The sequence below is a fragment of the Sycon ciliatum genome, chromosome 13, assembly GCF_964019385.1.
Source record: "Sycon ciliatum chromosome 13, ocSycCili1.1, whole genome shotgun sequence".
Taxonomy (NCBI): Eukaryota; Metazoa; Porifera; class Calcarea; order Leucosolenida; family Sycettidae; genus Sycon; species Sycon ciliatum.
Window position 1 is genome coordinate 21,184,886 of NC_088655.1, and position 16,158 is coordinate 21,201,043.

Genomic DNA, 16,158 nt, shown 5'->3' on the forward strand with positions numbered 1-16,158 from the left:
TGGCCCATATGTTGTAGTCTTTTGGACGCTGAGTCGACTGGTTTTGGTCCGAAAAGGCTGCGATGCAGCGTTCCTCCTTTATTCCCAATCGAACATGGTTGAAGAAGCGGTCACGTGCTCCTGGGTGCCAAAATCACCTGGTCACCACGCCAGCAGGCGACAATTTTCACACCAAGGTTCAACTCGAGTGACAGGACTGCACCCAAAAAAGGTCAAAACAGGCTGTGAGTTGTACCCTGCAGGCACGGTGACCAGGTGACTGGTGTACGCAGGAGCACGTGACCGCTTGTTCTACCATGTTCGATTGGGAATTAGGGGCGAACGCTGCATTGCAGCCTTTTCGGACCAAAACCAGTCGACTCAGCGACCAAAAGACTATAACATATGGGCCAATCGCGGTGATCCGTGCTTTTATAAGAACGAAATGGCCCTTTTAGTGACATTTTGCATACAAATCCCCATCTAGTAGGGTGCAGTCACCCAGTTTCGGTGGAAGTGCGCGAGTTCGATTGGGATTCAAGTAGGAAGGGAGCGTCTTAGCTTTCTCGGACCAAGACCATTCGACTCAGCACCCCGTAGACTACAACTGGTGAAATTTTAATTTTTGCCTTAACTTCCCCTTTAAGTCGCATTTCAGTGAAGAGAATTGTATCGCTTAATCTGATCCCTCCCAGGTGATTCAGCGGCAATTTTGGAATTTGTGCTTCTGACACTTTCAAAAAGGATTTTTTGCCTTTTATCCTCCATGTATAATTTGATATCGTACTCCTAATGCAGGTTCAGTGAAACCCAGCCTATTGACGTGGCTGCACATTCGTAGTACATACCTCATACGATGTTACTGTCTTATGATCGGGAAAAAAGCTGCCGTCAACTGAATCCGCCGAGGGCCAAACCAAGCGGATTAGCATGCACTCTGCAAATTTAAGGGCACTCACGTCAGGTGAAAGATTCTGGTATGATGGCGTCTCTCAAGAATATACCAAGCAATGGGAGCTTGACCGATTTTGAGAACAAAAGACACAACACCCTGGGGCAAAGACCTGCATACATTATAGTCATGAGGAGGCCGTAAATGAACATATCCTGTTAAACACAGAACAGGATTATCCTGGTTCATAACAATCAATGTAACTGCGCTTTACCTCATTCTTGATGTTACAGTCAGCCCCTCCAGCGATCAGCGCTTGACACACCTCGAGGTTATCTCTCCTGACGGCATCGTGCAACGGAGTGTCGCCACGCTAGATGCACACGCAACAAGCAACAGTAGGAAAAAGTTCTCAATGAGTTTGATTGTAGAACACAGTCACAAATGTAGAGAAAAGCAAAACAATTCAGAGTGGAATTCAACAGTTGGTTGATATGGTACTACTTGTCTGGTATTTACATTGCATGATTGCCATTAGTGTACAGACATACATGTACACTTATACCTCGGTTATCCAGACCCCAAAGTTACGGGCATTTCAGGCTACCGGACACACTTTGGTTGAGTTTCAGTGGAAATGTTACTACTCTTTTGGCAATTTTTCTGGAAATAGTGACGACATAAGCCATATTATCTATGGCCATTCCCCGTCAAAATGTATGTGATTAGGAGTTATGGACATTTCGAAGTTACGGGAAGTGCCCGGATAAACAAGTTATGAGTGTATTTCATATTGTCGGATCATTGTGTCGTTGTACAAATTGGATCAACGCCCATGATGCGGTACGAATGCGGCTGGACGTACACATATGCAAGTGCAGTGATGTGATCGGAACTGGTCCCTGGTAGAGGGGACGGTTTCAAATAGGACACAGGTTGCAAACCGGAACAGACTCAATATTCACTTTCTCTCTTGGTATTTTGATTAGAAAACATATGTCACCGTGAGACTACGATGTGTTATACTCCGAGCCAAAATTTCATGGCTCTGCGATGACCAGAAGCGCCATATCAAGCAGGTGAGTTTTTGACGTGTTGCTTCGCACTGCGACTTGAGTTTTACGACTTTCGAAAAATCAACTTCTTGTCGCAGGTAAACAGCGGCTCGCCTCTCGCCAATAAAGCACCGCATACCAATCAAAACTAATGGAAGCACACACAAGGCTTATTGTTACTCTGTACTGGCCGTCGTGGAGCAATAGCAATTACTTAATTTCAGACCCAGAGTGAATTTGACGTGCACTCTAAAACGTGTCCGGTTTGGAGCCACCTCTGATTTGAACTTTTTTTGAAGCGAGAAATTGGGCAACTTGGAGGCAATGGGTCAACACAAAGGAGTGGCTCAGTCGGATTGACTCTGGCCCCAAAGCAAACTTCAACATGCCAGTTTCCTTCCACAAACATATTTCGAGTGAAAAATCAACGCTGATGATCGGTTTGGGTCTATACAAATTTGGCTGTCAAAGCGTCCCGGTATCGAGCCGTCCCCTCTACCACTTTTGCGCTTTAAGTCGCATTTCAGTGAAGAGAATTGTATCGCTGCCTTAATCTGATCCCTCCCGGGTGATTCAGCGGCAATTTTGGAGTTTGTGCTTCTGACACTTTCAAAATGGATTTTTTTGCCTTTTATCCTCCATGTATAATTTGATATCGTACTCGTAATGCAGGTCCAGTGAAACCCAGCCTATTGACGCGGCTGCACATTTGTAGTACATACCTCATACGATGTTACTGTCTTATGATCGGGAAAAAAGCTGCCGTCAACTGAATCCGCCGAGGGCCAAACCAAGCGGATTAGCATGCACTCTGCAAATTTAAGGGCACTCACGTCAGGTGAATGATTCTGGTATGATGGCGTCTCTCAAGAATATACCAAGCAATGGGAGCTTGACCGATTTTGAGAACAAAAGACACAATACCCTGGGGCAAAGACCTGCATACATTATAGTCATGAGGAGGCCGTAAATGGACATATCCGGTTAAACACAGAACAGGATTATCCTGGTTCATAACAATCAATGTAACTGCGCTTTACCTCATTCTTGATGTTACAGTCGGCCCCTCCAGCGATCAGCGCTTGACACACCTCGAGGTTATCTCTCCTGATGGCATCGTGCAACGGAGTGTCGCCACGCTAGATGCACACGCAACAAGCAACAGTACAGGAAAAAGTTCTCAATGAGTTAGATTGTGGATCATAGTCACAGTTGTAAATCAAAGCAAAACAATTCAGAGTGGAATTCAACAGTTGGTTGATATGGTACTACTTGTCTGGTATTTACATTGCATGATTGCCATTAGTGTACAGACATACATGTACACTTATACATCGGTTATCCAGACCCCAAAGTTACGGGAATTTCAGGCTACCGGACACCCTTTGGTTGAGTTTAAGTGGAAATGTTACTACTCTTTTGGCAATTTTTCTGGAAATAGTGACGACATATGCTATATTATCTATGGCCATTCCCCGTCAAAAAGTATGTGATTAGGAGTTATGGACATTTCGAAGTAACGGGCAGTGTCCGGATAAACAAGTTATGAGTGTATTTCATATTGTCGGATCATTGTGTCGTTGTACAAATTGGATCAACGCCCATGATGCGGCACGAATGCGGCTAGACGTACACATATGCAAGTGCAGTGATGTGATCGGAACTGGTCCCTGGTACCAGTTTTGCGCTTTAACCCTTTACCGGCAGCCCCATACTTGAATGCGTCGTAAACGACGCATTCGACATGCATACTGCTGAATACGAATTAGGACAACGGACAACGGGAACAAGTTAGTGGGAACGACATTTATTAGAGATGACGAGACAAGAGACCAAGACGAACGAAACGACTACATGGTGATTATTGACAAGTGAGGAAGAGATCAAGTCTGAACGGCAAGATAAAGGGCCTGGGTAGCTATGGCAAATATGGGCGCGCAAGTAGCTACCCAGGCCAACGGAACAAAAGGAGACAAAAGGTGAGTATGCAAGTGCATGCAGGCCAGCTAGAAAAGGTACGGGAGGAGGTACCTAACATACCCCCCCCCTCCATGAAAAAAAATCCCGCGTCTTCGCGGAGAGAAAAAAAAGAGAGAGAAAAAGATTTAAAAAATATGACTGTACGAGAAAAAACACACACACGCACACACAACGCACGGGCCTCACAAAAGTGTGTACTAAAAAATGCACTACAGATCATTACAACCGTCAACGTTCCTGTACTACTCATACTATAGTGTGTACATTGCCAATAACAACGGGCCCAAACGCCGCTTCAAAACATGGCACAAAAAATAACTATTGGAGTTCGACGAGGGACTTGAATTGTATTCTGATGACTAGTATTTTGCACGGTTAATAGAGCCTAGTTACACTTTAATATACGACATAAATAAGAGAGCGTGGCTCACCATGATCGGACCCCTAATGTTAATGAAGGACACCCGCGCGCACACACACTAAAAAAAATTCACGAAAATAAATTTGACGAAGAAGGAACGCATACAAAAAAGAGAAAGAGAGAAAGGTAGCTGACCTGCATGGCTTGAACAACACGAGGTTGACATAGACGAGACGAGGTTGGCGTAGGAGAGACGAGGATGATAGAGACGAGACGAGGTTGGCGTAGGAGAGACGAGACTGACATGGACGAGACGAGGTTGACATAGACGAAACGAATGGCGGTTGAGGACGGCTGGGCATAGGATAATCTCAGGGTCGTGGGTCGCTCAATAATCGGGCGCCAATGTTGAATATGAATTAGGCAAGATAAAGGGCCTGGTTAGCTATGGCAATTATGGGCGCACAAGTAGCTACCCAGGCCAACGGAAAAAAGGAGACAAAAGGTGAGTACGCAAATGCATGCAGGCCAGCTAGAAAAGGTACGGGAGGAGGTACCTAACAATACTAAAACCATGCCTGGTATGACAGGAAGTATCAGCCCACGGGGATTTCCCGTGGCCCTCACACAGCCTACGTATGATCCTATCCGTAGCTGAAGAGATCTACGCGTGTCCCATTTGATTTCATTGAGAACTGCGCGATCGAAAATTTACGGAAATACACGCGCGCCAACAATGCCATCTGCCTCCGTCAAAACGTCGTCACGTGCATTTCCTATTGCGCAGTGAGTTCCTCAGATGACTTCTCCGACGAGGACCTAGCAGACCTTTGCTCTGGGACCCACGACAGTTAGATAAATACTTCGTTCCAGCCGCCGATGCAAGCGAATTTCAAATTGCGGAGCGGAGTAAATTCTCACGCAAATATCGGGAGCTCCAGCCGCTGAAGACGATGTCGTCGTGATGTAACTGGAAGAATCTGATGGTGCTTATGGTGTGTGGAAGCCATGGAGAGTGTCGACAGTCTTCCAGAGACGCAATTTTAGGCCATCGACTTTCTACGTACCTGAGTGACGGCAGCGCAGCGCGACTTGCGCACGACCTTACGGAGCCATCGGACAGCGATTTTGGGGCGATGCTGCTCTCAATTGCGAGCGAGGCACGGCCACTGAAGTCTGTGATGGCTATGGCGTTCATTTCCGCTCTGAAGTCGACTTGTTTTGGCAGTTTCATGTCAATGTCGGAATCTGACGATTTGCATTGTGTACAATTTCCGTGTTTAGACGTATAGGTGCCAATTTAGTAGCGTATGTGTGTGGTATGTGAAAATAATTTTTTACATCGTCAAGAAGTAGTACCAGACTTCCAAGAAAACATAACTTGCACATACAAAATGTGCCCTCGTTGTGAGTTATTGGCATCCTTCTCAATGTTATGGATTTCATATACAAAATGCACTTGCCGGCAAAGGGTTAAGTCGCATTTGGGTGAAGAGAATTGTACGTCGCTGCCTTTATCTGATACCACCCGGGTGATTCAGCGGCAATTTTGGAGTTTGTGCTTCTGACACTTTCAAAATGGATTTTTTTGCCTTTTATCATCCATGTATAATTTGATAGTGCACCTAAACCCTACGTGAGGGTTCTTGTATGGAAATCCTGTATTCACATCTGGAATGCTCGATGTTCTGTATGCACAGCCTACTATTCACGAGGATGGAGCCTGCGCTGCACTAGCCTGCAGCAATGTAAGATACAATATACATGTAGCTCGAAATACTTTTCTGTTTTCAGCTCATGCGCCTGAAGTCCACCTGTAGACTCCTCCCGAAGTCGTTCCGAGTTTTAATACTTCGACATACTAACCCTTCATACGTGTAATGGATGGAACATAGAAATCATTGTTCCGTCTGGACCCGCTCAGGTGAAAGATTCTGGTATGATGACGTCTCTCAAGAATAAACCAAGCCTTGGTAGCTTGACCGATTTTGAGAACAATAGACACAACACCCTGGGGAAAAGACCTGCACACATTATAGTCGTGAGGAGGCCGTATATGAACATTTCCGGTTAAGACAGGATTCCACTCGATCGGGTGAAGGTCAGGGAACACATGATTTATCGTACGTTAATTGTACAGTGCAAACACAGAACAGGATTATCCTGGTTGATAACACTCAATGTTACTGTGCTTTACCTCATTCTTGATTTTACAGTCGGCCCCTCCAGCGATCAGCGCTTGACACACCTCGAGGTTACCTCTCCAGGCGGCATCGTGCAACGGAGTGTCGCCACGCTGGATGCACACGCAAGAAACAAGAGTGCAGGGAAAAGTTCTCAATGGGTTTGATTGTAGAACACAGTCACAACTGTAGATCAAAGCAAAACAATTCAGAGTGGAATTCAACAGTTGGTGGATATGGTACTACTTGTCTGGTATTTACATTGCATGATTGCCATCAGTGTACAGACATACATGTACACTTATACCTCGGTTATCCAGACCCCGAAGTTACGGGCATTTCAGGCTACCGGGCAAACTTTGGGCGAGTTTCAGTGGAAATGTTACTACTCTTTTGGCTATTTTTCTGGAAATAGTGGCCACATATGCCATAGTTATGGCCATTTCCTGTCAAAATGTATGTGATTCGGGGATACGGACATTTCAAAGTTACAGGCAGTGGCCGAATAAATAAGTTATGAGTGTATTTAATATTGTCGGATCATTGTGTCATTGTACAAATTGGATCAACGCCCATGATGCGGTATGAATGCGGCTAGACGTACACATATGCAAGTGCAGTGATGTGATCGGAACTGATCCATGGTACCAGTTTTGCGCTTTAAGTCGCATTTCGGTAAAGAGAATTGTACGTCGCTGCCTTAAGATCCCTCCCGGGTGATTCAGCGGCAATTTTGGAGTTTGTGCTTTTGCCATTTTCAAAATGGATGTTTTTGCCTTTTATCCTCCATGTGTAATTTAATATCGTACTCGTAATGCAGGTTCAGTGAAACCCAGCCTATTGACGCAGCTGCATATTCGTAGTTTTTTTTTTTTTTACGAGAAACCACGAACCTCGAGAACAGAATACTGCATGGTAGAGGTGGTTGCAGACGCAACTGTGGTGGTGAAAACTGGAGCATCTCCGCCGACCTGAGGTCTCGGCTTCAGCGACACTTCAGAGCACCAAAAACTGGGGAGGAGTAGGCACAGGGGGAGGGGAGGGGGGGGGGGGTACATTTATATAGAGGAAGGAAAAACGAAAAGATGATACATGTGATAGAGGAAGAAAATAAAAAATAAAAAATAAAAATAAAAAATAAATAAAATAATAAAAAATAAAAAAAAATAAAAAAGGGGGGAGCCAGGGTGCAAGCAGAAAGGGTGTTCAGGGAGTGTTCAGAGGGCATCTGTGGCTGAACGCCAGTCTCGGCTGCGGAGCGACTTGTAGGCGCCTTCCTTGAATGCGTGCATTCCCTTCTGCGTGGGAAGGTTGCGTAGCAGGGCAGATGGGAGACGATTCCAGTCTTGGATCGTGGCATGGGGGAATGATCGGAGAGCACTATTACGGGCTCCGGCGGGCAGTGTCGGTGCTAGTTGGTGCTGGTGCTGGTTCTTTTGCTGGTGGTGAGTGGAGCGCCGGTGCTGGTTTGCAACTGCCCTCGGTGGTGTCATGGTGGTCAGGATTGGGGGACCGTCGATCCAATGCAGCTTGTACAGGGATGTGAGTGCTGCGACTTGACGCCGAACAGTAAGGCTTGGGAGGTATGACCCTGGGCTGATGAGCTTTAGGGCTCGGTGCTGTACCCGGTCCAGCTGGTTCAGGGTAGACTGGGACGCACCCAACCATGAAAGCGGGCAGTACTCAAGTACTGGGCGGACGAAGCCGCGATACACTGCATACTTGGCCTTGCTGTCGAGAATGGGCAGGGCCTTCCTCATGAAGCCAAGACGTTGGTGACCATGGACTGCAACCTGTCGAATGTGGGAGCGAAAGGAGAGGCTCCGATCAAAGAGCACTCCGAGCAACTTCAGCTCCTCCACTTCCTCTATGGCCACAGTACATACCTCATACGGTGTTACTGTCTAATGATCTGGAGAAAGGTGCCATCAACTGAATCCGCCGAGGGCCAAACCAAGCGGAGTTTAGCATGCACTCTGCAAACTGAAGGGCACTTACGGCGTCTCCGACATGTCGATGTAGAGTGATGCAAGAAACAAAAACGGAGGAAGGCATGCAGAAGTCTTAGCTTCCGTGCTTCTGTTCTCTGATCGCGAAACCAGTTTGTGTAGCTAGTGCACCTAAACCCGACGTGAGGGTTCAGGAAATCCTGTATTCACATCTGGAATGATCGAGGTCCTGTATGCACAGCCTACTATCCACGAGGATGGAGCCTGCGCTGCCCTAGCCTCCAGCAATGTAAGATACAATATACATTCAGCTCGAAATACTTTTCTGTTTCCAGCTCATGCTCCTGAAGTTCACCTGTATATTCCTCCCGAAATCGTTCCGAGCTTTTCTCCCTCGAGATACTAGCCCCTCATACGTGTAATAGATGGAACAGAATATTGTCCCGCATGGACCTTGCTCAAGTGAAAGATTCTGGCATGATGGCGTCTCTCAAAAATATACCCAGCAATGGGAGCGTGACCGATTTTGAGAACAACAGACACAACACCCTGGGCCAAAGACCTGCACACATTGATGGGGTGAGGAGGCAGTAGATGAGAATTTTCCGGTTATGACAGGATTCCATTCGGGTAAAGGTCAGGGAACACATGATTGTTTGTACGTTATTTGTGCAGTGCAAACACAGAACAGGATCATCCTGGTTCAGGACACTCGATGTCACTGTGCTATACCTCATTCTTCATTTCACAGTCGGCCCCTGCAGCGAGCAGCGCTTTACACATCTCGATTCTACATAACCTGGCGGCATCGTGCAACGGAGTGTCGCCAAGCTGGAAGCACAGGCAAGAAAAAACTCCATAGCTGGCTATCGTCTTATCTTGACGCCAGTTCACTCCAGTGCTTAGTTGGTGGGCAGATTTCTTCTCTCTACCCAATCTCTGCAGGGGTGCCCCAGGGCAGTATCTTGGGCCCTACGCTGTTTTTAACCCTTTGAGGACTACCCAAAACCACCTGGATTCCTACCATTTTCAGGCGAAAAAGCGATATTTTCAAAAATTGATCTAGTGTCATAAAATTTGGTTCTAAAGAGACATAGACATCAGTAGGCAACAAAAACCTAAGTTTCTACATCATATATTCATTATAGAGGTCAGAATGGTCAATTCAAAATAGGTGTATGTTGCGATTTTCTCAAAAATCGAGTTTAAAAAATATTGGATATGGTGTCCGAATCCGTTGATCCCCGAGCTGCAGAGAGTGCTCAATGTCAGAGACAGAGCTTAGTACATACCAGACTCAGTGGAGGACGTTCAGGTTGGTTGTAACTCTGAGTTTCATGCCGCTAGGCAATCATCAGTTGTCTGATGATTGCCTAGCGGCATGAAACTCAGAGTTACAACCAACCTGAACGTCCTCCGCTGAGTCTGCTATGGATATGGTGTCCTAAAGTTTGATTCTAAAGAGACATTGATATCAGTGACATCCTCAGAAAAGTAAAAGGATCACACTGTTCATCCTCACTATCGCTGCTCATAAAGATAATGCTGAGGGCCTCAGACAAGGAGACACTTGACAGGTTACGTGCCATCGGCACTCTCAACAAAGTAACAAGCTAGTTTCAAATTCCAAATAATTTCTCGATCGGCGCATTCTCTGAGTATACTCAAATGTGGCCGGTTCTCCACGGGACTGACGCGGATCGACTGCGACATGTCTCACCTTGACGAAGAATCAGATCGTACTCGTCTGAGCAACATATGAGCGACTACCAGCACCTAAAAATATATCGATATCGCAATTTTCTCAAAAACGGATATACTCGTCTTTAGGAATCCAGCTATACCTTAAAAAAGGGATATATTCGTCCTTCGTCCTCAAAGGGTTAATACACGTGAATGAATCTGCCGATGTTCTTGATGGCAATGCTAAGCTTGAGGCCTACGCGGTCGATACCACACTATACAGTCTAGTATCCTCAGCTCAGTGCCCTCGGGACGCTGCATACACCTTGCAGGTATCTACAAACCGCCTGCATAAGTGGGGTTGCCGGTGGAAAGTGTCTTTCGAGCCCACCAAGTCACAGGCTATGACTGACTGCTACCCTCCGACGCACTGACCTAGACCTACCCCAAATCCAGTTTGGTGGTACCTCTGTACCGGAGGAAACCAGCATATCCCTGCTTGGTGTTCGATTTGACTCCAAACTGTCCTTCGCTAGTCACCTCAGGACCGTGACCATCCGCGCCCAGCAGCGCCTCGGCTTTCTCCGACGAGCGGCCCACATTCTAACGCCAGCTGGCCGAACGACTGTCTACAAGGCATTCGTGAGGCCCTGATGGAGTATGCCCCGCTTGTGTGGATGGGCGCACCAGCCAGCCACATCCAACGTCTGGATAATGTTCAACGCCGCGCACTGCGCATCATTGGCCCTGGGGCAATTCTCCTCAGTCTGGCTGTCCGCCGGACTGCTGCTGCTCTCTCGTGCATGTACAAATTGCATTTCATCACTGGTCCTCCTCAGCTACTTGATGTATTGCCACCGCATCACGTTTCTCCAGCCAACTCCAGAACCAGGAACGAGCACAATAATGCCACTAGCCATGCCCATCAACTGTCAGACACGCTCCCTGTCTCAGCTCCATCCGTCGTGAAGCGGTCGTTCCCGTACTGCTGTATAGGCGCACTGAACTCTCTTCCTGACAGGCTGCTGTCGCAGCGCCCGCACATAACACGTTTTCAGTCATTAAAGACAAAGGTCTACCTACACCTGAGAGACAGCAAATGGTTCTGGGCAACATACTCCCTGTAATTTTTCGAGCTCGTCGCTTGCCCGACCCGCTAATCTGCGTACCTGGCCTTGCTCAGAGTGCTCAGCTGTGTTTTGCATACGTGTACATGTACATGGTACATCAGTCCTAACACCGATAATTTTTTTTATCTTAAAAAGGCGACGTGGAGACAATAATCTTAATAATGCAATGAATAACTAAATGCGCACTCATATCACAACCATGGGGACGAATCATGTATTCCAGAACGTTTTCTTGTCACAATTATCAATGGAATTCGTGACTAAAGAGAATGATGAAACTACAATAGAATTTATACACTTGGAGTGAAACAGCGAGAATACAAGCATAGTAAGAAAAATAGCACAAACCTAGGAACAATTTGCACAGGTAATAAACTATAGGTGAGGTGAGAAATGATAGGAAATTCAGTAAGTGCAGTGTGACAATGGACATGCATGTGAAAGTGTGTATCTTGTTTTTATTTTTCTAAACACCTACCGGTACTTTTACCCATTCTACTTCCCCATAGCTAGATCTAGCTGCGCTTTACATTTCTGTTTGTTTTTCCAGGTGCGTGCTTGTGGCATTGAACCCGAGACCTTTGGTCGGTGGAGCCGAATTGAAGGTCACTTACGTCGTCTCCGACATGTTGATATAAAGTGGCGCAAGAAATAAAAGGAGGAGGAAGGCATGCAGAAGTCTTAGCTTCCGTGCTTCTGTTCTTTGCTCGCGAAACCAGTTTGTGCAGCTAGTGCACCAAAACCCTACGCGAGGGTTCTTGTATGGAAATCCTGCATTCACATCTGGAATGCTCGATGTTCTGTATGCACAGCCTACTATTCACGAGGATGGAGCCTGTGCTGCCCTAGCCTGCAGCAATGTAAGATACAATATACATGTAGCTCGAAATACTTTTCTGTTTTCAGCTCATGCCCCTGAATTCCACCTGTAGACTCCTCCCGAAGTCGTTCCGAGTTTTAGTACTTCCACATACTAACCCTTCATACGTGTAATGGATGGAACATAGTAATCATTGTTCTGTCTGGACCCGCTCAGGTGAAAGATTCTGGTATGATGGCGTCTCTCAAGGATATACCAAGCAATGGGAGCGTGGCCGATTTTGAGAACAATAGACACAACACCCTGGGGCAAAGACCTGCACGCATTATAGTCGTGAGGAGGCCGTAAATGAACATTTCCGGTTAAACACTGAACAGGATTATCCTGGTGCATAACACTCAATGTTACTGTGCTTTACCTCATTCTTGATGTTACACTCGGCGCCTCCAGCAATCAGCGCTTGACACACATCCAGGTTACCACCATTGGCGGCACCGTACAGACATACATGTACACTTATACCTCGGTTATCCAGACCCCAAAGTTACGGGCATTTCAGGCTACTGGGCAAACTTTGGGAGAGTTTCAGTGGAAATGTTACTACTCTTTTGGCAATTTTTGTGGAAATAGTGGCGACATATGCCATATTAATGGCCATTCCCCGTCAAAATGCATGTGATTCGGGGTAACGGACATTTCGAAGTTACGGGCAGTGCCCGGGTAAACAAGTTATGAGTTTATTTCATATTGTCGGATCACTGGGTCGTTGTACAAATTGGATCAACCCCCATGATGCGGTATGAATGTGGCTTGATGTAAACATATGCAAGTGCAGTGATGTGATCGGAACTGGTCCACTCCGGTCCGTCCGCATCAACAATGAGAGGAATGTCCTTGTTGCGTCTGTCTCCACTTGCATACTTTGTCCACCATTCTTTGTCCTTGAGTGACGCTATGACGGCTACTGGCCTCTTTAGGTGCTAGGGTCATCTTAGGATATTGACGGCTGTGGTAACGAAGCGGTGGAAAGCTTGTTTGAGTAGAAGATCGTTCGGGTATTTTCTCTAGGAACGCCAACGGCTGTAATTTCCCTCGTAGCAGCTGTACATTCCGGGGTCCACCATTTTGGATCACTCGGCCTCGTGGTATGTTCCTTAGATGGGACAAACTTGGCTATTGCACCTCTGATGGTGGTGGTTACCCGCTCATAGGAGGTGTCTGGGTCATCATTCATCAGTTATGATGTCGTGCCATGGAGAATTGTGAAGGAAATCTTGGAGGCGATGCCAGTCCGCGCTCTTGTAGCGCCAGACAGTTCACGTTGCTGCAGGTCCGTGGCAAGGTAATATGCATACAAAGTCGGATAGCACCATAACGTGGTCAGAACGCCCAACAGGGTGTGTGGTGGTTGTCCATACTGGAGAGTTGAAGGTAGACATCACGAAATCAAGGGTGTTGTCGCCAAGAGTAGGAGTCCGAGCATGCTGCATAAGAAGGTGCACAGCACAAGTGTCCTCGAGGGCTTTTCCTGCCAGTGTGGTATTAGAGATGTTGAGCCAGGCACGGTTGTGAACGTTAAAGTCCCCAGCAAGAATGAGACTAGAGCCGTGTTGACGGGCCAAAGGAAGGATTTCGTCGAGATGATGGATAAGCGAGTTGCTGTTGCTCTTACCGCACTCAGCCAGTAAGGCCATTGCTCTGTCTTCTTCACTAGTAGGATCAGAGTGGGCCAGAGACGTGGTGGGGTTAGGCTGCTGTGGGAGGGGGTGGTGGCTTCTCTCTCTCTGACCCCTCAGCCGAGCTGCTGTCGGAGGACAGAGCTAGAGTGCAATCGGGCTCACCTTCATTGCCTACCGCCGAGGCAGGTTCCGGTTCCCCGGAAGCATCCCTTTCCGCATCCGATCCTCCTACAGCAGCTGAATACGAAAACGGTTTGTCTAGCCCCACACCACTAGCACTGGCAAGCTGGCGGTTGGTTGTCGTACCAGAGGGAGAATGTTGGTCCAATGAGCTTATACTTTGCCTTTTGTCCTGCTACTCTTTCCGCATCCGACCCTCTTACAGCAGATGAGTCATGTTTGTCTGACACCACACCACTGGCCAGTTGGCGGTTGGCTGTTGGACCCCGACACCATCATCCGGGATTTGTTTGTACTCCGTGTGTAGGTCAGGCGATTTGGACAGGCCTTTGCCTCATGTCCGCTTTTCTGACATCGAAAACATAACATCTTTGTGTTTGACCTTGGTACGAACCCCCTACCGTGGTCATACCGGAGCCTATACGCACAGCAGAATGGATGCTCTTCTTCAGGCTCATTCTTGCATGGTGGGTTCCCGTTTCGATTGAAAAATCACCATGCTCCGCGATTTTTCTTGTTATTCGGCCACAAATATCTCCAAACGCCCCAAAAACTTGCAACTGCTCCATCGTGCAAATGCAATGGGCATCCAAATACCGATACTGTGATTACTTCACTGCCGCCCACAGTAACACGTACATCCTTACCGATTATTGATAAGCTGGAGGATACAAGCCGGTCGCGTGCGGCTCCACAGGATAGTGCTACGAGGCACCAGCTAACCTCTCGGGCACTAACAAGCCATAAGGCCCTCCCTACCATGCACTAACAAGCCATAAGGCCCTCCCTACCATGCACTAACAAGCCATAAGGCCCTCCCTACCATGCACTAACAAGACATAAGGCCCTCCCTACCATGCACTAACAAGCCATAAGGCCCTCCCTACCATGCACTAACAAGCCATAAGGCCCTCCCTACCATGCACTAACAAGACATAAGGCCCTCCCTACCATGCACTAACAAGCCATAAGGCCCTCCCTACCATGCACTAACCTATAATTATTATCCACTGGTTTTGAGGGAAAGACGAAAACGGGGAAAAATCTGAAGAAAAAATTGACTATCACCACCAGGACTCGGATCAAGGACCATAGCTTGTAGCCAGGGATGCTCTAACCACTGAGGTATGGTGCAGTTCTCATCCCAGCAGAGACCATTCAACATCCTCTTCAGACTTCGTAACTCACACTTCCTGTGAATCCACACAGGTGGGTGTGACGCTGCCCTCACTGTAACCCACACACTTCACGTACAAAACTTGCACGCGGGAAGCCCCAAGTCATCGAATATTTACTAGTATGAGGGAAAGGCGGAAATGGGAAAAATCGGAAGAAACAATAATATTTAATTGACTGTCACCACCAGGACTCGACCCAGGGCCCCTCGCATGTAGCCAGCGATTTCATTATCCAAATTCGATTTTGGATAATAAAATTCTTTTAAAATTCCTTAAACTCGCTGTTGTCTGGCCATGTCTGCATCAATTATATTCTTCACACACGCACCCAACGGCCTGGGAGCCTTGGGTGTTGCCAGTAGGCCCCAGCGGATAATACTAGCATTATACCCAGCATTTTTAGCACTTTCTGCAAACTAGTATCGTGCTAGCATAATCTGGCAAGTTTTGAAGAAAACTAGCATATTCCCATTGGATAGGCTGATTTTTTTGGATTCATTTGAGGGACTCAGAAAGTCGACAGCCAACTGTTACATGGCTAAAAATTACAAAGTCACTTGTGTCAGAGTGTGGATAATGTTGGCTTGGCTGTGTGGTATTGTTGCGAGAAGCAGTGGCCCCTCGTACTGTACCTTGTTTTGATGTGTATTTCATTTGAATTTTTGACCTTGCCAAAAATAACAGGAACAGAGAATATCTGGATCAAAACGTAAATAGTGGGAGAATGAAGTACTCGGTCCAGGTTAAAGAAGCAGCCCACTTCCAGTGGAGTCGGAAATTCGGCCATGATCGGCTATGTTTGGGCATAACAGACATTGACTCTTCACCCTTTAGAGTCTTCCCATATATTTACATCAAAGAATAAGCAATACTTCGTACTTTATTTCGGGAATAACTTTAGTTTTAGTTGTCTAACTTACACGATCTTGGGCATAATAGAAAGCCCTCTGTGAGCAAAGTAGAATAAGCTCCAACTGACCACTGTAGAGGGCATATATCCAACGCTATGGCGCCACAAAATATTTTCAGAGCTGGAAATCTGCACTACGCCCAGTTCACTCACTGGTCAGTTGGAGCACTATGGTCAGC

General features: G+C 46.9%; 1 protein-coding gene across 1 annotated transcript in view; it reads right to left on the reverse strand.

Moving 5' to 3' along the window:
• LOC135829618 (uncharacterized) overlaps window positions 1–16,158 on the reverse strand; it is an 88,957-nt gene that overhangs the window by 36,783 nt on the left and 36,016 nt on the right. The window contains exons 11-13 of the mRNA XM_065342017.1: window positions 6,465–6,563; window positions 2,967–3,065; window positions 1,146–1,244 (exon numbers count right to left, since the gene is read on the reverse strand). Coding sequence (XP_065198089.1) covers window positions 1,146–1,244; window positions 2,967–3,065; window positions 6,465–6,563 — 297 coding nt within the window. The remainder of the gene's footprint in view (window positions 1–1,145; window positions 1,245–2,966; window positions 3,066–6,464; window positions 6,564–16,158) is intronic.